Raw genomic sequence first — 27214 nt, 5'->3', positions numbered from 1 at the left:
TTAAGTCTTTTTTTTATTAGTCCAAAGGGGCTTTGTCCCTGAAGGACTATTGCTTTCGTTTTGATTTTGCGTTGAATCACTATAAATGTCCGTTTCACTTTTCAAACTGTTGCCACCAAATGTTAGAATCCTGCAATATATTTGAAGAAATTAAATAATGAAAAATCTGCATAAATGTATATATATTTTTTTGCATTGTGATAAAACAACGGTACCTAGAGCCATCGAATTTTGAATGACGTAATCCTCCTAAGAATATGCGCATGTGGAAGACCAAATGTGAAACTTGGAATTTGTTTTATGATCGATTTCATATTTCGTAAAACTTTAACGAACTTTTGATTAACAAACTCAAGGATTTCATAGCGATGGCAACACTCTACAGGGAAAAACGAAAACCTTTTCATCTCTAGTGCGCGGAACTGTATATCGGAAATTCTAAAGATATGCTTTTTTTAAAATTATTTTGCGACATTGCTATTGAACTGAATTTTATGGTTTAAGTGCAAAGACCATGATATTTAATAAATAAAAGTAACACACAAAACGTTAAAAAAACGCCCCTTTGGACGTAATTTAAAATCTAAAACCTTTCAGTTTTTTTTTTTTTTTTTTATTCGTCCCACAACTTATGCGATTTGAAAAATATATACCTTTGCTCAATAACTCAGCTAATATTTATCAAATACTCTTCTATCCCACGATAAATGTCACATTTAATACTGAATTTCGTTTCGAAATAGCTATTTTATTAATAGGAAGATAAGATACAGTACACAAGAAAAATTAATCGTAAATTATACGGTATTAGGACAGTACTTTGCTTCGAGTTTCTATAAAGTCTTCGGACGCAACAAGTTACGACGCCATGTTTAAGCTCTGCATTTTTCACTAAGACGTAGCAAAAACTGCAAAATGATATTACAAATCCTATTGCTTATTTTTGGTTTACGCTTACACGATCTGACTTTTTCGAGACTAACCAACGACCTAATGGATATGATCTCTGAACACCGGCAACTCGTTGGAATGGATTAGATTCTGGTAAATAATAGTCGGTTATCTTCTGAAGATTAGATATGAATCGCTTGAAAACTGGAGCAAATAATATAGAGAATAACTTAATATTGGAAACAACGTGGCATTTGTTTCCGGACTCAAAGTGTATATTTTTTCAACAAAATAAAACTAACTAATCAATTTCATACATATAAATAAATATGCTCGATTTTGGAATTTGCCCCGACCAGCCCAAACTATCTCTTTAATTATTAACATTACATACGTACATAACAGAAACATCACAGTATAGATACACGTTGTCGATAAATAGTATCGAAAAGTTGAAAACGTCTCGGTAAGGTCTGGCAAGCCTGTTTATTACTTTATATTTCTTGGAATCACTTTTATTTATGTCATCCGTATTGTTTCACCCGGGGGTCTTGCGACAAGCTGACCACTTGTCCAGGGCATATGCTGATGCACTCCGGGGCCCAAAGGTCAAGAAAGCAGAAAAAGGGCACTGCAGGCTGTGGCCCATAAGGGCTGTTGAGCCACTGAGTTTAGTCTTATTAAATTATTTAGAAATTTTTGAAAAGGGAATAAAAATTAATTTTCAAGGTACCGTAGTCTACTTTGTTAGGCTTACGATAGCCAATGCTGTCATGAAAGTGTACATTTTGCACAGTTTCCATTTTTGAGAAAAATTCAGGAATTACGTCGCGAAAGAAAATGTGTTTCACCTACTTAAAAATCTGATGATTACTTGGATTGAATTACATTCTTTTACAATTTACCTGAAATTCAATCCCGTCTAAAACTACAAGAATTATCCTCATAAGAAAAGTATCAGGTTTGATGATCGTATCACTTAAAATTATTATTACATATCTGAATTTTAAATTTAAACTGAAATTAAGAACTTAAAAGATATTTACGAAATGCTAGTGGGGGAATTTGAAATTGCAAAGCAATAAATAAAACCTTTTATTAATAAAATGCTTTAGAAATCATGGCATAATTTCTGACTTCACTCCAAAGAAAACAGACCTGCATACTATCGTTAAATGTTAGTGCTTTCAAATACATTTTCAAAAAGAGAAAAAAAGGCATGAAAATAAGATCTGCATAACCATCTGTTAAGACGTTATGTAACACATGCTGCATTTATTACATAAACAGAAGTGGAGAAAGAAATTCTAAAATTTAACATATTTTGGACTTAAAAAGATCAAACGTTTCAATTTCATTATTATGCAACTGCATGTTAAGAACAGATGTGTAACTGCAATACGAAATTTAGTTCTTGTACCGCTTCACGCATTTTTCTTAAGCGATGCAAAACGAAAAAAATCTGAAAAGTTTCAGATTTTAAATTACGTCCAAAGGGCCGTTTGTTTAACATTTTGTGTGTTACTTTTATTTATTATTAAATATCATGTCCTTCGCACTTAAACCAGTAAAATTCAGTTCAACAGCAATATCCAAAAAAAATTTTTACATGAGCATATCTTTAGCATTTTCGATACACAGTCTCGCGCGCTGGAGACAAAAATGTTTTTTTCTTTTTTCGTACAGTGTTGCTATTGCTCGATTTGAAATCGAGCAATAGCAACATAGTTTGTTAATGAAAAATTCGATAAAGTTTTATAAAATAAGAAATCGATAATAAAACAAATTTCAAATAATTTCTTTAAATGCAGTGTAGGGCAATAATATTTGGTGGCAACAATTTGAAAGGTGAAACAACGCTTATCGTGAATCGACGCAAAATGCCATAACGAAATTAATATTTCTTCAGAGCAAATAGCCCCTTTGGACAAAAAAAAAAAAAAAGTTCAGGTTTGGGATACATCAGAAACAAAGAAAAATAACACAACAATTTAAATATTAAAAAAAATAAATTCATATTGTGGGGATGACTAAAAGAATACTGAAGCTCAGAACCACAGCTGTAATTATTTTATAAACGTCGATATTCACAATCTTTGATATCGAGGGGGGGGGAAGCCAACTATTTAAAAAAAGTTGCTTATAAACGCGACTTTTTCGTCTCCAGTGTTCTAATTCTCACAACACAGAAAGACGAAACACTTTTGCGACACACTTTGAATTTTAATATGTAAGTCAAAAGGTCACACCTAGTAGATTTATAATCACATAAATCAGGTATATGTTAAGAACAGATGTGTAACTGCAATACGAAATAGTCACTATTTCTCATAAATTTTTTATCAGCGTCTGGTGGCTTTTCAAATTTTAGAAGAGCAATTTTACTGCGTAACAGACTAACGAACGTGAAGAGGGAAGACGAGAGTGAAATTGCCAGAATTCAGAAGGTTTAAAGATGGCAAAAAGGCCAAACTCATTGGACGCAATCGACTGATTTCACTTGGCTTGACACTGCCAATGTTTGCTGGGACACGACGAACTTTTTGAGCTGAAGAATACTGCTAGCAGTCGCCTTTTTGATCACATGTTATGTCACTACATACTATTTCATTTCTAAAAGGAACACACACTGATCTCAAATTTATTCTTACACAGTTCGAAAATTCTGTTTGAAATACTGAAAGGTGAACTTAAAAACGCTAAAACCATAATAGCAATGTGATTTAAACTATTACCGCTAACTTAATAAGACAGTGGAATCTAAAGATTCCTTCGAAAATATTCTGCGCAAAGTCAAAACTTTACGTAAAACAACATAACAGATAACACAGAATTTCCTTGCACAAATTAAAATTTCATAACAATTTTATCTTTTCCAGTGAGTTCAAACGCACTACAACTATTACATTCATGTAAGTTTTCAAAATGTCAATTATCTTCGATGACGACTGAGAAACAATAAATCAGATGAACCGAAACAACCACAATAATAACGTCCAACAAAATCGATATATAATCGCAATATAAATATAAATCGCAATATAAATTAATAATATCGCAATATAAATTTTGAATAACGAATCATCTTAACTGGATTTTATCTCACCACATTAGTTTACAGGCTTCTGATTTTAAATTCTATTGAATTCCAGAACAGTCCCTAGCACTAAAAAAATTTCTTACAAAGTCAAGCACTGGATACTGAAAATGTGATTTACAGCTACAAATGAATCTTCAAAACATGCACACTAATTTCTTTTCGCAATCTGGATACACATCAGGATTAATCCTTTCCGGGCAAATTCGGAATACTACCAACATTACTACATTATTTATGAAGGGTGGGCGGTATTTCCGAAAGTTTTATGACTTGGGGCGGCTTCATGTCAAAACACAATCATTCATTTCCAAGAACAAAGTTTCGCTATTTAAAAAAAGTCGATTTTTTACCTAAAGTTTTATTGCTTTATGGCACCTTCATGACAAAACACAATCATTCACAGCTCAAACATTGCTTTAGTCCAAATCAGAAATTATCAAAAGTTTCATTCGCGAGATCCCTTTCTAGATCAGACAGAATTTCTCATCCCCTTCCCGTGAGTAAAGACCTAATGTATAAAAAAATTGAAACTAATGATATTTATGCGAGTTACTGAGAACAAAATACTATTTTGAAATAAGTTATAAATAAGACAATAAAAACTAAATTATGAAACAGAGAAGGACTTTCAATACACAAGCATTAAACGAAGTACACAATATAAAAACTCCAGCTGCTTATTACACATAAGTTAAATTTTAAGAAACTAAGTAAAAAAAAAATCTGAAGGCTTTTAGATTTTATATTACGCCCAAACATGCATTATTTCATTTACAAACACATACATATTTCGAGAGGATTGTGCTAAAAAACAACACATCTTTATACCAACAGACAGATGCGCGTGCTGGAGATAAAAATGTTTTATTCCCTACAGTGTTGCCACTCCTCGCTTTGAAATTGTTGAATTTTTTAATCAAAAAAATCGTTAAATTTTTACAAAATATGAAACAGACAATAAAACAAATTTCAGATTCGGGCTTCCAAGTGCTCATGATCGGGTGGAGCACTATGTTATTCAAAAATTTATGACTCTAGGTACCGTTGTTTTTTCACAATGCGAGAAAAGTACATACATTAATGTAGATTCTTCATTATTTAGTTTCTTTAAATATAACACAGTGAGATAACATTTGGTGGCAACAATTTGAAAAGTGGCTGAGACATTTAAAGTGATTCGAAGCAAAATGCAGGTTTAAGATAACGCCCATTTGGGCTAAAAATAAATTTTCAAATGCTTTTGAGAACTCGATAGTTTTACATACTCTTGATTCAGTGATTCTAAAATTTTCATATACTCCGTGGGAAATAAATATTTTCATCAAATTTCGCAACCTCTTATTGCTTGCAATTTGCAGAAAGTGTTGAAAATTTATTCTCTTACCACCTTGCGTTGGTTTAAGTCAGCATTTAGCAGCTGACTAATGCTGATTCAAAAGTCCAAATCATTTCTTGTGATATTCCCTTAAAATTTCGTTTAGCACTGATATTAGGTGTACCTGCCATAACGTATGGCGACCCATGCTTCTGGAATTTCATTATTAGATTTGTTGAAACAAATGGTTCAAAAGGATTGCACGATTACTAGTTGCCCATGCACAGCAAACTTTCGGACATAACTGCGCATGGGCGAAAAAGATTAGTCAACTTGCAGAAAGATTTAATAATTTCGTGCAGGTTTATAGACTTCTGTGAAGAAAAGAAAAGCCTTAGGAACATTCTTTTCCAATTTTTTCGATGACATAGAACTTTCCTGGTTTATATTTCCAATAGTAAGACTCTCTTTTGTACGCAGACATGAAGAAATAAATGTCATTTGAACGATCAGTGACAAAACCCTTTAAAGAAATGAATCGAGATAAGGTAAGCGATATTGGTTACCTACGACCATTTTGGTCACATGATAATTTTTAGATACTTTTGTGGAATTCAAATTAGTACTTAAAAAATCTGTTTTTAATGAAATTTAATTTAAAACAAATTTCGGTGAATAATAACTCAAGAAAGTAACACATGCACATATATTCACATACTCACAGAAATGTAACTAACGATATAACAGGGGCGGCATATATGACGTTAAGAAGCAGAGAGGCAAACGACAGAAGAAAACGTAGTTTTGCAATACGGAATTTATGGCTTCACTTCCTGTCGGTTGCTTAATTCAGGTTTTAGTTTGAAAATTTAACATTATTACTGACTAAACGATTTTAGTTATCGTAATGCAAATATACGCGTCTTTAGCGTTATATAAGAATCCCAAGAAAGAATAATTTTGAAATGACGCAATTCAAAAAGATTTATTAGAAATATACAGAGGGTCTTCACACATTTTTGTAACGATTTTGCAAAGATTTATATATAAACAAACCTTAGAATTTTATTTTCTAATATGTTGCGTCTGATAGCCCTTTTCTTGAACTATCATATCGCATCTTGATTTCCAAGATAAAAGTCCTTTTCTTCAAACATCAAAGTTGATTTTACTCCACTCCTCCCTCACAATCTTCCAGAGTCTATCCAATGTTTGGGGATGCCGCTTACAAAGAGCTTGTTTTTAAAGTCCAAATGCATAGTAATCCACATGAGACACATCTGAGGCTTGGGTGGGATGCATTTAAAGGGAATAGCTTCAAGTTCGGTTTCATTTCTCATTTTTTCAAAAAATAGAGCAGTAGATTTAGAGATATGGCTTGGAAACTTATCCTAACTGAACTTAACACAGTGAAGATTGTTTAGATAAAGACATGGAATTCCTTCTTTAGAAATAGGTGTTAAAACATATTTCTGATAGTAATCCGAATTAATTTTGACTTTTTTCCCCTAGTTTCCTTACTTTAAGTTTTCTGTTATAAGAGAATCCAGTAATAAAAAACTTTCCTTGTTTTCTCTGAACCAACATATTAAGTCTTTTTGGTAGTAAATCCATCTATTCTCTATTGCAATCAGATAAATATATCCCAACCCTCACACACAGCAATCTGCATAGTGTCTTAATCTGAGACACATGTTTCGGCGTTAGGCGATGAACATCATGTTTTTTGTTTTGTTTTGATTAGCTTTAATCAGATTTTGTTTCCTACAGATATACACTCACTTCCAAAAGTTAAGCACGGAGAGGAAAATGCTAATTTCCGGAAGCCAATCAGAATTGAAGAGGATGCAATTCGCTGCAGAGGTAGATGGAAGTATGTAAATATGTTAGGTAACAGCCAATTGCGCTTTCATGTCAAGTAATATGCAAAAAAAGCAGTCTTATAAGAAGTAAAAGCCAGCTTTACAGAAGTTGATTATAAGTGCTGATAGAAGGTGTTTAAAACTTTCGTACAATTTGTTTTCAGGACATACGTGTTTCTATGACTTCCAGAAGACAAATGGAAGATTCTGAGCGCTGGCGTGCTGTGAAGCGCATTGAAGCAGGACAGTCGATCGCAGATGTTGCTCTTTTCTTCGGCGTTCATCATTCTGTAATTTCACGCTTATGGAAACAATTCAAAACCACACAAACAGTTGTCCGAAGGCCCGTAGCTGGTCGCCCAAGGGTTACAACCCCCGCAGAAGATCGATATATTGCTATTGTAGCAAGCGGAATCGCAGAGCGACCCCCACACGTGTGACATTTATGGTTACAGCGTCCATTGGTAAGGTGATATCTGCAATTACTGTACGCCGAAGATTACATATAAGTGGACTGTATGCCCGGGTACCTCGAGTTTGCGTTCCTCCATCCGTCTAACCAAGAGGGGCACGATTACAGTGGTGCCGGGAACATGTCAATTGGAATGTGTCTGATTGGGGCAATGTCATGTTTACTGATAAGTGAAGATCTGCTCTGGAGCCAGATGACAAGCGTATAAGGATATTGCATGAACAACGAACACGCAATCAGTCGCAAAACATCACCGAACATCACGCACTCAGAGGCGGAAGCATTATGGTGTGGGCAGGGATTTCATTAGGATACCGCACCGACCTGCACATCTTTAAACGGGGTTCTTTGACGGCTGTCCGGTATCGAGATGTCCTAGAACCCATTGTGAGATTGTACGCTGCAGCAGTTGGCCCTACTTTTGTTTCAATGGACGATAACGCACGTCCCCATAGAGCTGACATCGTCGATGACTACCTGGAGAGTGAAGGGATTGCGCGTATGGCATGGCCAGCATATTCGCCCGACCTTAATCCCATTGAAAATCTTTGGGATGCTCTCGGCCGTTCTGTATCTTCATGTTTCCCACCTCCAGCCACTCTTATTGAGCTGAAAACTGCTCTACAAGAAGAATGGCGATTCCTTAATTCTGCGGTGGTTGACCACCTAATTCAAAGCATGGTCACACGGTGTAAACCTTGTATACAGATGAGGGGGGATCACATACCCTATTAATGTCCTTCTTTTTCATTTTATGCTGTTTATTTTGACTTCATACATAATTCTGTTTAAGTCCCCAGTGTGTCATTATCTGATAACTTACAAAAATTTAATATTGTTTTCATTTCTGTAAATAATTACTGATTTTGTTTTATGCATAAATATAATATATATGCCACTTTCCTACCGAATTTTGTGTCAATCAAAGCAGTTTTTGTTGACTTTTTTTTTGCATTTTACATCTTCGTGCTTAACTTTTGGAAGAGAGTGTATTTAAAGATTTTGCAATAGCTCTTTGAGGGGTTGGATTTTCCTTTATAACATGAGATGCGACTGGAAATTTAATAAGAGCTGAACGTACCTTCGTTGGGAATGCATTTTTTGCCCCTTTCCCGGCCAAATGTAAACTTTGACGTTTCTTTCCTTTCATATCAATTATATCACTTATATTACGTGTAGAAATATTAAAACCATGCTTTTTAAAATATTTTCACAATAACTGAATAAAGTATTTTTCTTCGGACAGAGCAAAAATATAGCCTTCGACCCATTGCTTATTTTTCAGCGACATTTTAAAGAAAAGAATTTTTTTAATGCTGCAGACGATAATTCAATCTTATTCCAATTTGATGGCAGTCACGTTTATATTTTTAAATTAATATTTAAATTCACGGAGATAATCAAAGTATTTACAAAAATGTGTAAACACTCTCTGTATTACAAGACATAAGTTAGAAAGGGGGAAAAACTGCTTAAAAAAAAGATACTTTCGGGGCTACTACTAATTAAAAGTTATGATTTTATCTTCCTTATCCTTCATATTCATATTGTAGCGAAAATCGCTCTTTTCGACCGAGCTCCTCATAGCTTAGCGGAGAAGGCGCAGGACTCGAAACCCATCAACGGCAAGATGCCTGATAATTGGTTTTTATGTAAATATCCTTGTTGTTAAGGTTAACTTATTTATGTAAATTTCCTTCTTATTCTTCCAGAACATTCTAAGTCTCGAATGTTTCAGCATGTTCACCAGCTGTATATAAGTAGCTCTTCATTCAGTTCTAGTTAATAAAGTCTTGAGTTTAGACTTGTACTTGCCTGTTCATTTGCAGGATTCCCTCATCTACGCGACAGCTTTTTCCCCCTTCTTAGAAAGAAGCAGCGTCCCGCTGCGATCTGGTCTGGCTTCTTGTAACAGGTCTCCTGGAAATATTGGGCTTTCTTTCATCGTCTAGTTGTACTTTCGGATCAACATAGGGCTTCAACCTCAACACGTGAACGATGTCTTTGAATTCCGTCGTTTCTTATTTTGTTCCATACTTTCTACTTCGTACGTCACGTCAGAGAGCTGTCGTGTTATTCGATACGGTCCAAAGTAACGTCTTAGGAGCTTTTCAGATAACCCAACCTTTCGCACTGGAGTGAAGAACCAGACAAAGTCTCCGATGTTGTAGCTGACAGGTCGATGTCTCTCGTCGTATCGGCGCTTGTCTGTGGTTTGCGCTTTAAGAATATGGAGTTTTGCAAGCTGTCTAGCTTCTTCAGCTCTAGTGATCAGATGTTGCGCATAACTATCTTCGGGATCTTCGATACTTATGGGAAAATTACGTCGAGAGGAGTCCGGATATCTTTGCCATAAATGAGAAAGAATGGGCTGAATCCCGTTGTGTCTTGTTTGGCTGAATTATAGGCATAGGTTACAAATGGTAGAATAGTATCCCAATTTTTCTGTTCAACGTCTACGTACATGGACAACATGTCTGCCAATGTTTTATTGAATCTTTCAGTTAAGCCATTGGTCTGAGGGTGGTAAGCAGTCGTCAGCAGATGAGACGTCTTGCATAGATGAATTACTTCTTTAACAACATTGGATAGGAAATTGCGTCCTCAGTCGCTTATCATTTCTTTGGGGGCACCATGCTTCAGTACAATTTCTTCAACTATAAACCTGGCAATTTCGGTGCCCTCAGCTGTCGGTATTGCCTTTGTGACTACAAATCTGGTAAGGTAATCTGTGCAAACTATAATCCACCGGTTCCCATTTCGAGTAACAGGAAAGCGTCCAAGTAGATCTATTCCAATTTTGGTAAACGGTGTGTCAGGAGGTTTTATAGGATGAAGTTGTCCTGGTGGACGTTGCGGCGGTGATTTCCGTCTTTGGCATTCTCGGCAGTGTGATACATACCGCCGTGTGCTTCCATATAGCCCTGGCCAATGGTACTTCCTCCTTATTCGGTCGTACGTTTTGGCAAATCCGAGATGGCCAGCGGTTGGAGCATCATGAAGACTTCTTAGAACCTCGCTACGAAGTTGCTTTGGTACCACCAAGAGCCACTGCTGTCCCATAGGATCATAGCTTCTTTTGTACAGTATACCATTTTTTATTTGATAATTTTGATATGCGTCACCTCTCTTGAGAGTTGTAATGATGGGTTTCAATCGTTTGTCCTTCTGCTGCTCTTTGCAGTAATCGTAGATTACTGCAAAGAAAGGGATGTCTTCATTGTTCTCAATTATTGGTTCTACAAGAGGCTTCCTCGACAGTGAATCTGCATCGGAGTGTTTCCGACCGCTCTTGTAGACGATATTTATGTCGTACTCCTGCAATCTGAGAGCTTACCGTGCAAGTCTTCCGGATGGATCCTTAACATTGGCCAGCCAACATAAAGAGTGGTGATCTGTGACTACCGTGAAGGGTTTTCCGTAGAGGTATGGCCTGAATTTACTAATTGCCCAGATGAAGGCAAGGCATTCTTTTTCGGTGGTGGAATAGTTCCTTTCAGCTGCAGTAAGGGACCTGGATGCATAGGCTATTGGTCTTTCTTTGCCATCCTGGATCTGAACCAGTACTGCACCGATACCATAGCCGCTAGCGTCAGAATGTATCCTGGATTCTGCGTCTAGAATAAAATGTCCCAAAACACTGGTCAGCAGCCTTTTGAGCGTTGCGAAAGACTCAATCTGTAACGCGTTCCAAGAAAATTTTGCATCTTTCTTCAACAAGTCATGCAGGGGCTTTGCGATATCTGCGAAATTTTGGATAAATCGTCGGTAGTAGGAGCATAAGCCCAGAAAACTTCGGACATCGGCGATATTTTTCGGAATAGGGAACTTTGCTACAGCTCTACCTTTTGTGGATCGGGATATATCCCATGTTGATCGACTAAGTGTCCCAGTATAGTCAGTTTCTTTTTGCCGAATGAACATTTCTTAGAATTTAGCGTCAGTCCTGCTCTTTGGATACATTTCAGTATTTCCCTCAAACGCTTTTAATGTTCTGCGAAATTAGGTGCGTACACGATTATGTCGTCGAGGTAGCAAAGACAAATATTCCATTTGAGACCTCTTAGTACCGTGTCTATCATCCGTTCAAATGTGGCTGGAGCATTGCATAATCCGAATGGCATGACTTTAAATTCATAGAGACCATCGGGAGTCACAAAAGCTGTCTTTTCTCTGTCTTTATCATCAACATCTCTTTGCCAGTAGCCTGACTTCAGATCCATCATAGAGAAAAGTTTTGCACCAGCCAGGCAGTCCAAAGCATCATCGATGCGAGGTAACGGATAGACGTCCTTTTTAGTTACCTTGTTCAACTTTCTGTAATCGACACAAAAAAGCCATTCACCATTTTTCTTCTTCACAAGCACAACTGGAGATGACCATGGACTATCTGATGGTTGTATCACATCTTCTTTTAGCATTCGTTGCACTTCGTCTGCAATCATACGCCTGTCAGTGGCTGACACACGGTATGGCCTTTGTTTGATTAGTGCACTGTCACTTGTATCAATCTTGTGCTTCACTGAATTGCATCGGGATTTTTTCGCAATACTGTTAAAGTCAAAAATGTCACTAAATTCATCTAGTAGACTCAATAGCTCGTCTTCCTCAGCAGTGGTTAAATCAGCATCAAAAATCTCTTTTAGGTTTTCTTGAGATAACCTTTTCCTGGACCTATGTCCCTTGGAACCTGCTGGAGCCTGATCACTTAGGGAGCAAATAGCGTCGTTTTTTATGGTCGTTAAATAGCCGACATTCATCCTTTTCGGTGTCAGTTGAGTTCGTCGAGAACAATTAGTTACCCATAATTTACCACAACCATCCTCTATAGCGACAATTGAGGCTGGTATCGATAGTTCTTTTTCGCACATAAGAACTCTATTTCCAACAATCATAGCTTCATCTGCTTCCCGTCGCTCTGAATTCAAGGCACATATTTGCTTTGCGGTGTTTGCTTTAATTACATAATTGGTTGTGGCAAACAAGGAGAGCTGTGACTTTTTTAAATATTCAATGTCTGGAAGGATTTCTGCAAGTGTAAGTTCTTGATTTCCACAATCGCTAACGGCATCGGTGGCACGGAAAAAGTTCCATCCAAGTATCATTTGATGACTACATTCAGGAAACACAAGGAATTCAAACGGGTCCTTAGTCCCATTCAAATCAACTTTCAATACACAGCGTCCCGAGGCAGCTACAGTTTTACCACAGGCAGTTTTCAATATAGGTCCATTCTCAGCAAACATAGGAGCATTCAGCTGTCGACGTAACTGTTCGGATATGACAAAATAATCAGCACCCGAATCAACAAGGGCTTTCACACACTGTCCGTTCACGGTGATAAAAGTGTTATTCTTTTCTAACTTGGCTGTGGTGTACGTTGGAGGATTTTCTTCAACTGTGGCCTCACCTCCTGTACAGGTCGCTTGAGCTAGTTTTTCTCATTGGTTCGGAGTGGGGAACGGCTGGAACGGCGTACTGGTGACTGCGATTGTCCGCGGTTGAGAGCGCGTCGCAGATAAGGTGAACTGCTCCTTATTCGGGAAGAACTAGGTTGTGCATATTCGTCGTCGAAGCTGTATGTAGATTCAGTATCCTTGTCCCGTCGAGGGTTGGACGTCTTTGAAGGTCTTGCATTTCCAAATATCTGGCGTCTTTCCCTACAGTACCTCAGAACATGTCCTGGGCGCCCGCAATGAAAACAGAGAGGTACATTATCGTCAGTCCTCCACAGATCTGTCCTACGTTGTGGAGCAGTTCTCTGGCTGGCTTCACGTCTTGGTTGCGACCTAACTGGAAGTGAACATTGGGTAGTGTTTTTGCTTCTCCCTGCTCCTGTGAGTGGTGCCAGCGCCTCTATAACCTCTTCCCGGACCACAGATGCTATGTCATTCGGTGCTACGGGTTCTATTTTCGTGTAGCCCTGAACTTGCGTAAGGACCTTCTGAAGCTCTTCCCTGACGATGGTGCGCACTATAGACCTTAGTTCACTGGCGTCCGCATCGGCCGACACCGCGGAGACATTAGGCAGCCTCTGGAATCGTGATCGGGCGATACGTCTTCGTCGAAGGCTTTCTATGTGACGGCAGCGTTTCACGAAGGCATCGACGCTGTCATAGTCCTGGGACGACAGGACCTGGTACAAATCTTCAGCAATACCTTTCATGAGATGGGCCACTTTTTCGTCTTCAGACATAGATGGGTTTGCTTTCCGGCAGAGAGCGAGAACATCTTGAATATATGCTTCAGACGTCTCATCGATTTGCTGAGCGCGTGTGAGTAGTACTCGTTCAGCTTGGCGCTTTACATCAGCTGCTCGGGAAAAGGTGTTTTTAAGAGCAGTCCTGAAAACAGTCCAACTTGTGAATGTATCTTCATTATTATCGAACCACTGTCGAGCGGTTCCGCCAAGATAAAAAATGACGTTCGCCAGACACATTTGATCATCCCAGTGGTTATAGTTGGCGATTCGATCAAAGTCCTTGAGCCATCTATTAGTATCTTCTTGGCTATCCCCGCTGAATATACACGGGCTTCTGGGTAGTTGGTACGTCAGGATCGGTATTGGTGCGATATTACTTGAAGCGGAACTGGCTGCTGGAGAATTCTGCTCTTCCTTCTCATCAACCATCTTTCTCGATCTTTTACGCGAATCCTGTAAGAGCCCGAACTCAGGAGGAAGTCCTCGAATCCGCAGGCTTCGACGTAACTCTGCCTTGTAACTGAGAAATACCCGGCGCCTCCACCAAGCTGTCGCGTAGACGAGGGAATCCTACAAATGAACAGGCAAGTACAAGTCTAAACTCAAGACTTTTTATTAACTAGAACTGAATGAAGAGCTACTTATATACAGCTGGTGAACATGCTGAAACATTCCAGACTTAGAATGTTCTGGAAGAATAAGAAGGAAATTTACATAAATAAGTTAACCTTAACAACAAGGATATTTACATAAAAACCAATTATCAGGCATCTTGCCGTTGATGGGTTTCGAACCAGGTACTTTCGGGTTTCGAGTCCTGCGCCTTCTCCGCTAAGCTATGAGGAGCTCGGTCGAAAAGAGCGATTTTCGCTACAATATTTATATACAAAAGTATGCTGTTTTAGGATACTTCATATAACAGCGAAAAGAAAATATCAATAGAAAGAAAAACTGTACGGCTTTTGTCATTGTGATGTATGTAAACTGAAGTTATGCCTTAAGATCGGCGCCACTTCGAGATACAGCGTTTTACGAACGCTTTTAACTACAATACCGATAACATTAACGTACTTCTCTAAATTTTTACAGCAATTTACGATGTTATCTTATAGAGATATTAGATATTTTTTTTAAAGTAGAGGTACACCACGAAGGCATGCTAAGAAGGCGGGAGAAATACCTTATATATTCCTCATTTTAAAGAGCGACTGTGGATTAGAGAACCCTATCGCCAAATCCTGGTGGTGGAAAATCATTATCCACCACCTTCTTAGTTAGGGCGCCACTAGAGACATTAGGTTATTTCGAAGCATGAGAGTTAAAAAATGAGCAACGCCTTCGCCGGGACTCGAACCCCGGACCTCTCGAATACGCGCCGAGCGTGCTGACCACTGCAGCACGAAGGCATGCTAAAGCGGAGAAAATACCGTATAATCTCACTTACGGAGTACACAATGCACTTATTAAATTGAAAATTTTACTCAGTCCATGCTGATTTCCAAATTTTTCTCATGCGTTAAAAAAAAAAAAAAAAAAAAAAAAAACGAGACGATAGAAGAAACGACAAAGTTTCTCACTGCGTTATTGTTAACTAATTGCTAAGTATTATAATTATGGACTCGCGAAATTTCACAGTTTTATAATAACATGCTTTGATATTTTTATAATAATATGCTAATTTCACAGTTTATAATAATAAGACAAAGGAGGAAAAGGATTTGTAGAGTTCACAACTTTTCAAATGATGCACCAAATGAATTAAATCACGCTATGCCGGCAAGACAGTTTTTAAAACTATACCTAAGAAAACAAAGCAAACAAACAGGAGTTCGAGCACCGCTATGGGAAAGTGTATTACAAAAGGCTGGTGCACGGAAAAACTGCAGAGGAGGGTGGAAAATTCGTAGACGCCACCATCAAGAATTTTCTCCCACGCGGATGGAATTTCCGGCCGAAGAAGAAAACAAAACACGGTAAGAAAACGGAAGAAAGCTAGATCAGCAAGGACGTAGGTGCAACAACCTTCGTCCGAGAAATCGGCAGCGAAGAAGAAAAAATTAGCGACTCATTGAAAGAAGTGGTAAATACTTCCAAGAAATAAGGTAAATAACATTGCGGGAACTACGATGAACTACAAAGAATTTGAAATAAGGAATTTATCATATATACTACATTTTCTTTACACAAACCGAATTTTAAAATGTTTTTCTTTCTCAAAAAAGACACACGCAACTTAAATGCGCAATCCAGAATTTGGGTTACGTTATTAGTACACAGCACACACGAGGACTATCTGCCTAAAAGAGATGGATATTTTCGTAGAAGATTGTCTAAGGAAAACTCGTTCATATTCTCGGGGGAAAACCAATTATACAGGCAGTCAGTATGCTTGGGTCAGAAACCGAAACAAACTATAAATACACTCATGTCCATAAATTAAGGATAATTCGGAGTCACGCGGAAATCGAACTCTAAAATAAATACAGGGTGATTATAATTAAAGTTTAAGTTTCAAAACGCTATAAAAAAAAGAACCACTCATGAAAATGACGTCAAATTTGAAAGGAATGTTATTGAAGAAGGCGGAAAGCGTATGGCAGAAGAAAAAATTTAGTTTCAAAAGTTAGCAACAGATGGCGCTGCAAGCGGAAGAAGACGTAAATTAAAATGTTAGTTAAATTTCAGTGTTATAAAGCCGTCAGGTACCAGGCTGTTCCTCATTTTGCGTCTCAGACGTTCGCCATGGGTGTTTCACTGCAGGACCGCGCTCTGCTGGTAAAGCTGTATTACAAGAATGATGATTGTGCAAGAGTAGCTCTGCAAAAATTCAGGACACTGAAGGGTATAAAAGAAGGCATTGGTCCAATGAGTGTCGTATGTCTAAAGAAAATGATGCAAAAATTCGAAGCGACAGGTTCGTTTGATGTGCAATCTGGTAGAAGGAGAAAACGAGTGCATTCGACGGTAGTTGAAGAAGTGGCCCCAGCATTACAGGAGGGGTCGGCCGGTGGTGTGCAACCGTGCAGTGCACGAGGAATTGCCCCAACATTGGACAGGCCTACGAGCACGGTGCTGAAAATTGTACGAAACATCCTGCAATGCTATCCGTACAAAATTGGCTATGTGCAGGATTTGCTTCCGTCTGACCTGACAGCTAGGGAGACGTTTGCGTTAGAATTCCTGGCTCGCATGGAAATGGATAATGAATGGCCGTGGAAAATTTTGTGGATAGATGAAGCCCATTTCTATCTGACAGGATACGTGAATACCCAGAATTGTCGAATACGGGCAACAGAAAATCCATTGGCAAAGCACCCCGTACCACTTCATCCTGAAAAGGTCACTGTATGGTGTGGCTTTACGGCATCATTCATCCTACAACCATATTTTTTCGAGCAGACGGGTGCTTCCGATCCTGTTACCGCAACCGTCACTGGTCAGAGGTATGCGTCTCTTTTGCGCAACCACGTGATTTCAGCTCTGCAACAGCATGGATGTGTGGATGAAATCATTTTTATGCAAGATGGCGCTCCTCCGCACATTGCACATCACGTGAAGCAGCTGCTGAGGCGCCATTTCGGAAATGCTCGAATTATCAGCCGTCATTTCCCTACAGCCTGGCCGTCCCGATCGCCTGATCTTACTCCGTGTGATTTCTGGCTGTCGGGATATCTGAAGGATGTTGTGTTCCGTGCTCCAATTGCAAATTAGCGGAATTAAAGGCACGCATTTCACAACACATTCTGAACATCACCCCAGAGACACTGCGATCCGTTGTGGAACATGCTGTTTGTCGCTTTCAACTTGTTGCACACAATGGTGGACACCATATTGAACATGTTTTGCGCCAGTCTCGTGACAGTTCCGAACTTCTTTGATGAATGGTTCTTATGCGGTACGTCGCCGCAAAACTCATGAAACCGATTTGTCCCTTTCGATGTGATATGTACAGTCATGCAAATAGAATTATTCAACAATTCTAATTTGTCAATACGTTTTAATGTGTAACTTCCACCTTAGCCGTTGTTTTACGAATCATTTCTCGTCGTGATTCGGCCGCTTACAGCGCCATCTGTGGCTAACTTTCAAAACTAAATTTTTTCTTCTGCCATACGCTTTCCGCCTTCTTCAATAACATTCCTTTCAAATTTCACATCATTTTCATCAGTGGTTCTTTTTTTATAGCGTTTTTAAACTTAAACTTTAATTATAATCACCCTGTATATCACCTGCAAAATCACTACACACATCTTCAAGAATCATATGCAAATTTCAGGAAGTAACCAGATGACACCAATGGTACGTCACAATGACGAGAGTATAAGAGAGTGATATATAAGGAATACAGGCAAAGAAGTAAAATTGTTCGCAGGCGCTTTATACGCATCTCAGTGCAATGACCGAATAGTTATGACACAAAGGACACATTTGGATGATTTTTTACGTGGTAGAATTATCGGCCGTCTGGAATGTGGGCGTACCCAACTGGAAGTATCTGACGAACTTTGAATTGCCTAGACTGTCATCTCTAGGCTTTGGCAACGTTTCCAAGATGATGGTAATGCGAGTAGACGTTACAGCACAGGTCGCCCCAGAGTTACAACGCCGAATGAGGACCGGTATTTGGCAATTACTGCCAAAAGAAACAGGCGAAGCACAGCCTCAGACCTGTCTCGTCAGCTCTCTTTAGCCACTGGTACGATAATTTCAAGGCAGACCGTGTACAGAGGCTTAAAGCAGATTGGTCTATATGCTCGTAGACCTGTCAGATGCGTTCCACTTACTGCAACTCACTGTCGCCTGCAGTTAGCCTGGAGTAGAGAGCATGCATTGTGACACCGCAACAGTGGGCTTGTGTGATGTTTTCCGACGAGTCCAGGTTTAGCTTGCAGTCTGATTCTCGCCGGACTTTTATATGGAGAGCTCCAGGTACCCGTTACCACCAAGAAAACATCATTGAACGACACCGTTACGGTGGTGCAGGAGTGCTCGCTTGGGGTGGAATTATTCTGGGTTCCAGAACTGACCTGCATGTTCAAATTGGAACCATGACAAGCAAAATATATCGGGACGTCATTCTGGAACAACATGTACGTTTGTTTCGGGGCGCCCTGAGCTCACAATTTGTGTTTATCGATGACAGCGCCCGTCCTCACCGTGCAAACATCGTAAGCGAATGCCTTCAATCGGAGGATATCACCGGTATAGACTGGCCAGCATTCTCACCGGACTTGAATCCAGTGGAGGACGTGTGGGTCATGCTTGGCCGACGAGTTGCAGCCCGTCAACCTCCTATGTCAACCGGAACTTCGGAGAGCATTGCTTTTTGAGTGGTGTAATTTCCCCCAAGATCAGATCGATAATTTGATACTCAGCATGCCTAGGCGTTGTGCGGACTGTATTGCATCGTCTGGGAGACATACAATGTATTAACAATCATACCAACCATGTAATATTGTTTTTTTTTGTAAATAGGTTTTTTTTTTTTTTTTTTTTTTTTTTTTTTTTTTTGTAATTTGCACCAGGGAGAAAAAATCGCTAATTTTTTTAATAATATCAAACATATAGCATCTTTTTTTGCTCTTTACCTTTTGTTTAATAAATAAGCTTTACAAATAAGTCAAATTTGTTTTGCTTCTAACTCTTCCTTTGCCTGATTTTGCGTTATCCTTAATTTATGGACATGAGTGTATTTAAAAGTCTTAACCGTTCAGCTACTGGTAGGGCCAATCCAACATTTAAGAAATGTAAAAAGATGATTTCTGTATTATCTTTTAATTCCAACGTTAAAAAAAAAAATCTTGATGTGTACACCACGACTTCCTTGTACGGAATATTAAATTATACGCATTTTTTCTGCATTTCATTTAAACATGTTTCCTAAAATTTCATTAGAGATAGATTTAATTCAGTTCTCACTTTGCGGCAAGGCAAAAAACACATAACTCTTTATTACATTCGTCTAGCGTGCAAGAAGGCAGATTTTTCAAGAAGGCAAAAGTTTCCTTTTGGTCACACTCGGCAAAAAGACACTGAAGGTGCAGAAAGATTTTATTAACTATTCTATTAAGTTTCAAATGCACTATATACTTCAAATATGGCTGCTATGGTAAGAAAAATCAGGCTTAGCCACACTTAAAAAACTTTTAAATTGCTGATAATGGTACAACTATTCCATGCAGATTAATTAAAGGTATAAAAACCTTTACCGAAAGATAAGAAAAACATAATACAATCATTTTTAAAGGAAACAATACGCAATTTGCCAACATATAAGAATAAAAAAAAATAACTCACCAAGCCGAGTAACAGAGTGGATATATACAAAGAGAGAATTTTAGTGCGGCCGACTGCAACCAAAAAAGGGGGTGCACAACTACATATTACAGCAGTCCTATATACAAAATTTTAACGTTCTGAGGCTACTTGTTTTTGATTTATGCGAGATACATTCATATGTACGTATAAACGCCACGAAAAAATCTTGGGGCTTGGGGGGGCAGTCCTTTATCCTGTCCTTACGTACAGATGTCACGCAAAAACATCGTTAAATTGCATTCGATAGCGGTCAAAATGGATATCTTCGTTGAAATACGATACTAGGAATTTTTTGTGAATACTTCGTACAAGGAAGTAAAAAAGCATATTTACTTAGATTTACCTCAAGATATGGTATTTAGACGAGTTATTTATCTTTCTTAAGAACACTTATCAAGCTAATACAATGGGACCGCAGCAAACCAGCCCTTTTCATAGCCCACTCGCAAAAACACTTTAAGAAATACAGGGTCTTATAGTGCTCTGTCGTTATACTAGGAGAGGCGGAGAAAAATTTTAAATCCACATTGTAACATTATAAGGTATTTCTTCCGCCTTCCTAGCATGCCTTCTTGGTGTAGTGGTTCTGCACGCTGGACTGGTATTCCAGAGGTCCGTGGTTTGATTCCCGGCGCAGGCGTTGCTAATTTTTCATCTTGCCTGCTCCCCCCCCCCCAAAAAAAAAAAAAAAAAACTCAGAAAAAGAAAAAACACCTAATGTCTCTACAGTGGTGCCCGAACTCAGAAGGGTGTTGGATGATGATTCTCCTCACCCAGGATTTGGTTATTGGGTCCCCTCAAAACCCAATCGCCCTTTAAAGGGGAAGTATATAAGGTATTTCACCCGCCTTCCTAGCGTGGCTTCGCGGTGTAGTGCTTCTGCACGCTGGGCCGGTATTCCAGAGGTCCGTGGTTCGATTCCTCGCGAAGGCGTTGTTAATTTTTCATCTTGCCTGCTTCCCCCCCCCAAAAAAAATTAATGTCTCTACAACATAAATAAACGACTTCTTGGGTTTTACGCAGAACTAATATACATACTTAGTGCATTCAGCCCTACATTTCAAAACCCCTTTTATGCATTTTATTTAACTAATTATGCAAGTAAAAACAACAAGATAACACAAAACACAAAAAGCATATATGAAGGGATAAATTAATCAACAACACGTTATGTCCACATACTCTGTAAAATTATATAAAAAAGAAATCCAAAATTGTGACTATGTTTCAGCTTTTATCATTACTATTATTACTAATAAAGTTAAATTTTTAGAAATGGACAACTGCCTGGTTTCGATGGAATCCAAATTAACCTGGGTAATTGCCTGGTTTCGATTTCGAATCTCAAGACACTGTTAAGGTACGGCCCACCAGCGGCCGAGCGGTAAAGTCGCTCAACACTGGTAGTTCGGTCCGAGGTTCAAATCCCACGAACGGGCTGTCTGCATGGTTGTTTTCGTGGTTTTCCCTATGTGTAACGTGTATACGAGCCAGTTTTCCTTAGAAAGTCCTTCCTGAAGGCATCCATCCCCTTAGGCAGATAGCCCTCGAGGCTTTGCTGTAATTAAATAACCTAACGTAACCTGTTAAGGTACGTGCAGTATCCAACGCCTGTTAGCTTAAAAGTAACTCCCCCCAAGCCTTTTTTTTGGGGGGGAAAGGGTTACACCCAAGATAAGCAAAATCGAGAAATACTGTATTTTAAGTAAAGATATCTAATATCCGAATTATTATGATATGATGTTTGTTTACGGCACAGCAACCGAAAGCTACCTGAAGAGGGAGGAAACCTTCAGGAACGGCCATCCAGTAAAAAGTGGCTACTATGGAGCCGAATTTAAGATAAGTACTGTCTATCTACGAGAAAAAGAGATCCCGCCACGGTGTGGCGGTCGTTATAGCAACAGGGCTAGTATATTTCAAATAGGAGAGAACCAAGAGTTGCTTTATTGTTATTTTATTTTTGGCGATTGTTGGCAGGGGAAAAGAGTTTATTATTCGTTTTCAAGACACCCCTACGGAAAATGGGTCAAGGCTCGTTTCTATGGCAACAGACAGCTGCAGACTAACTGGCGAGAGCTTCTCTTATGATAGACTGTACGTAATCTTTAGTAGCTCATTGTCTTTTATTATGTACGTGACTGTTACGCACTCATAATTTTCATTGAGTCTGATTCACTACAATCTGAAACCATATAGACTGCAGTTTAACCACTCAAAGAATTTACTGGTGAAATTTCAAAAAGTTTAAAAAAGAAGGGGAAGAACTGCCATGATTATAGTCATCGCAAACTAAAGCCACCTAAGCATTTGCGCATTTATATAATAAACGAGACTTAATTATTCATAACGTGACAGTAAATTTGCATTTAAAAAATTCTTAGCTTAAGGTCTAAACCAGTTTCAGCTACACCAGTGACCGAGCGATTAGAGTGCTGAATGCAAGTAGTTCGTCTTGAGTTCAAATTCATGCGAACGGGCTGGCTCCATGCTTTGTTTTTCCCATGTATAATGTAAATACAAGTTAGTTTCCCTTAAAAAGTTCTTAAATAACTAATCGAATCTCCCTAATCTTAATCCTTGTTATCTATATTAAAGCTATTAAAAGAATATATCCATAAAGCTATTAAAAACGTAAGAAATTAAATAATGAAGAATCTGCATAAATGTATGTATGTTTCTCGCATTGTGATAAAACAACGGTACCTAAAGCCATCAAAATTTGAATAACGTAATCTTCCATAGAATATGGGCCTGTGGAAGCCCTAATTTGAATTTAAAATTTTTTTTATTTTCGATGTCATATTTGAAACACTTCAACGAATTTTTGATTAGAAAACCAAACGATTTCAAAGCAATGGCAACACTGTACGGGGGGGGATTTTTTGCGATATTGCTGTTGAACTGAATTTTATAGTTTGAGTATGTAGAACATGATATTTAAGAAATAAAGGTAACACATAAAACACCCCTTTGAACGTAATTTAAAATCTGAAGCATTTAAGATTTTTTTTTTTTTTTAATTTTTAATGTTTTTAATAATGTTACCACACACACACACACACATAAAGGGAAGGGGGGACAGAAATGAAATGGCAAATTAACTACATACAGAATTACAATAAAATGCTCGAACACTATCTGCTCAATAGGAATGAATGCTTTGATACAGGATATCCGCACGGAAGGAATCCAGGATATATTTACAATATTTCGGTACTTTAGCCATCGGCCACTAGTGGGCAAAATGTCGAATGGATATAAAATCCTATGTAAAATTGATGGGGAGGGGAAGTCCCGAAGTACTTTCTCGCCAGGTTGTAGATTTTGATACGAAAAAAGCTGGCACGCGACTCGTAAAATTAAAGTATGAAATAGAAAGCTTAAATAAAGCTGTTAAATATAGATGTAAGTTGTGTTTGACGGCTTGGCATGCGGTTGCTAAAACAGATCTACAACGGTCGTAAAACACAGGGAGAAAGCGTAAAACAGGTAATTTCATAAAAGTGTCTCCTCTGTCAACATATATCACTGCAGTTATAAATATTAAACAAGAGATCAGACACAGGCTTCCTCTTTCCTCTTCTTAGCAAGGTTAAAAAACATGTATGAACGACAGAACCTTGGTAAATCAAGCAAGGGTGTTTATTCGTCTCTTAGGAGTCATACGTTCTGCGACATCCACAGTACAATTTGATTTTCCGTATCACGATATCGCATGGAGTAAAGTCTGAATCGTTATTTTATTTTAATGGCTGTTGTGCTTTAAAAAAAAGACCATTAAATACATGTATTAATGTCATAAATTATTAATTAAAAATCATCAAATTAAACTGAGATATCTGATTCAAAATATAACAAAAGACCACGAATTCTCATATTGTGGATCGCTATTCGAGACCCCAGAAATTCTCCTCTGAGATTTAAATTGTTTAAAGAATACTTAAATAGTCATAAACTATAATTTGAAAACTGGTAAACCAACTGAAATAATTAATTATTTAATTTCTTTACGAATACATATCCTGACGACCTATACAAATAATGTTATACTCTTTACACTACTTTATACTATAAGTACTTCAATGCTACTTAACTACTTTCCTATGAATTTAAGATATCACTATGTTTCGTACTTTGTATTATATTAAGCGAAAAAAATTAAATTTTGAGCCAAAGAAGCTGGCACATACTTTAAATTTTGGTGGAAAGCCATTAAAAATGTCTTTTCGATTTCGTAAAAACTACTCAAAAGGCTCTAGTCCAAAATATACAGTAGAAGAAAAATAAAACGTAAACTTTCGAAAGAAATACAGATCCCAAATATTGCCATCCAGCGAAATAAATCGGGAACAGGAAGCAACCATGTTAAAAAACTGCTGACGTATGTACATATCAATTAATAAAGCTGCCAACGAACTCGAAGTTCTCTTCAGATTAAGAGACGTGTTAGAGAAAACTCTAAGATTATCAGAGAGAAGCCAGTTGGCAAATGGCCAATACCGAAATATACGAAGAACGATTGGAAGATTGAGTTGGAGACCCAAGATCTGCTAAGCAATCGTTCCGAAAACCTTCGCGAATGCAACACATGATTGCTAACTTCCCAGTCACTTGAAAGGGGCAAAAACAAGAAAAACATGAGCTAAGCAGCTGTTGCTTGGAGAAAATGACGGATGTGCTACCCATCACATAGGATTCTTACTGAACTTCCGTCAAATCTAGCGAATAATAACCACAGAGAATTCTAATTCACATTTCACAGTGCTTATTTCATATTTAAATTTACTCGACATTGTTTGGCACCACATCACTGAAGTTACTAACTAGAAACATCTTTAAATGCATGCATATACTGGTTTGAAATATAAAAGTGTCTTTCTGAAAACATTAGCTGTCTTATATTAACAGCTAAAAAATAAATCAAAATACAGTGAACTGACTCTCTAAGACCATTCACGGTTCTAAATGATTTCGATCTTCGGTGGGAAATGACAATCACTTGCGTAATTATCGCTTTCAGCATGGATATATTTTCGTGCTCTTCCTTAAAAAAAAAAAAAAAAAAAAAAAAAAAAAAAAAAAAATCGATAGGTGGCCTGGCTGTGAACCAAGATCAAAATCAACGAAACTGATAACATCACAGTATTAAATCAAACGAAAAGCAGCATTGAATAAATAAATACGAAGAAATAACACTTACTTACTTTTATGGCATTATCAGATTATTATATTAAATTATGCAACATTTCCAGAAGAAGGCACTGATGTGATTTAGAACAGAACCTGACATATCCTTCGATGGTCTTGTTTGTACTTTTAACATATTAAAAGCGGCACAAGCAATCCTTTTTGGCATCTGTCAATTGAAGAAGTCTTGTTTCATATTTGTCAATATTTATCATTTATTGTAATCATATATAAAACAACAGTGATACCATCCCTATTTATCCCTATATTAGCCTTACAAACATTGTTCTGATGTCTCCTAACATGGCCAGAAATTTATCTCCACTAATGAAAAATTACCATCGCAATTCAACAAAGCGACCGTGCAGCATCGCGGGCATTGCTCGTCTGATACCCAGTACAATTGTTAAGATCACTCTATAGACATTCTGTCCCTGAATGTTACCACAATAGCAGGATCAACAAAATTCGTTTAATGATTCATCGCCAGGGTGGGTTGCATTACGTGACCCATAACCAAAGGCAAATACGTCACTTTTTTTTAATAGATATGGCTCAGTAGCTCACCTGTTGCAGGAAAACCAAAAACTCTAATGGACCAGATGCTTGTTAAGCATTCATCACGAATAGCCGGGCTACAGGGTACGATCAGTATCACACCCACAAGAAGAATGATTGACAAACTCAAAAATCTATGCCTTCTCCGAGATTCAAACGTGGGCTTGTGTCTTTTAAAGAAAAGTGCGGTAATCTCGATTTATTAATACTTTACAATAATAAAACGGCGTATTAATTACAAAATAAGCAAAATAACAAAATGAGCAAGCCTAGGCGAAAAAATTAGTTCATGCTCATTTCTGAAATATTGTGAAAGAAAAACAGTTTAAAACACGAACAGGATGGGAAAGGGGGTGTAATGTATTTTGCAGTAATTTACAAAACAGACAATCTTCTTAGTAGAACATAAATTTTATTTCTAGTTCACGGTGATAGACAAATTTTATACAATTTTTAAATGGCAAAATTTTTATACTACTCCTAGCTGGTAAAAAAGTACAGAATTCTCATCTTTTTTTTTAAACAATATCTCACGTTGCTGAGTAACGGTTTAATACAAATATGGCGTTGCCACTTCCAAAACAACAATATCAGCACAATACAGAATTGAAATACAAGATATAACATAATAAGATACACTGAGGAAGAGAGGAAGGAACAAAATATATTTTTTTTTATCTATATAGAGAAACAAATTATTTAATCAGGCCAGGGAGTACGACTTAATGCGTCTATATTTTTATGATTTTTACCACTTCGATGAACGATCGTGTAATTGTAGGGTTGTAGTACTAATGCCCATCTCATAAGTCGTGGATTTAGACTCACATTATTTTTGAGCGAAACTAAGGGAGTATGATCGGTCATGATGAGGAATTTAGTATGCCCGTCTAAATAACATTGAAGTGTCTTTACAGCAAATATTATGGCGGCGCATTCCTTTTCTGTGGTAGAGTACTTTTTTTCAGTTTCTGTAAACTTCTTACTGAGGTATAATACTGGATGTTCATTGTCTCGTTCATCTTTTTGAGCTAAAATGACACCCATACCAGAGTCTGAAGCATCAATTTGCAAAATAAACTCCTTATTGAAATCAGGGGAGTGTGACAAAGGCTTTTGTGGCAGTTTTGCTTCTTCAACAACTCGCTCTTGTCTGTTTAGTTTCTTTAAAAACTTCTCTTTGACTTGGATCTCAACTCCAGAACTTGGCAATTCATCTAGAGTTTTTAACTGAGAATCGTTTAATTTTGTCAATTCTTTCTTGTCAGATAGTTTTTGTTCTTTGCGAGATGAACTTTTGTTCTTA

At 37.8% G+C, this 27214-nt stretch overlaps 2 protein-coding genes across 5 annotated transcripts in view; both read right to left on the bottom strand.

Moving 5' to 3' along the window:
- The window catches only part of LOC118203454 (cyclin-dependent kinase 17-like), a 286968-nt gene that overhangs the window by 116089 nt on the left and 143665 nt on the right, over positions 1-27214 (bottom strand). The window lies entirely within an intron of this gene.
- Positions 13072-14271, bottom strand: LOC146999398 (uncharacterized). Its single transcript, XM_085812148.1, has one exon. It carries the CDS (start codon positions 14269-14271, stop codon positions 13072-13074), a length of 1200 nt encoding a protein of 399 aa, XP_085668274.1.

The sequence above is a fragment of the Stegodyphus dumicola genome, chromosome 1, assembly GCF_044657685.1.
Source record: "Stegodyphus dumicola isolate Sdum_Otavi_A_Nest chromosome 1, ASM4465768v1".
NCBI classification, from domain to species: Eukaryota; Metazoa; Arthropoda; class Arachnida; order Araneae; family Eresidae; genus Stegodyphus; species Stegodyphus dumicola.
Note: the sequence above shows the minus strand (reverse complement) of the source record. Positions and strands in the feature narration are given on the sequence as shown.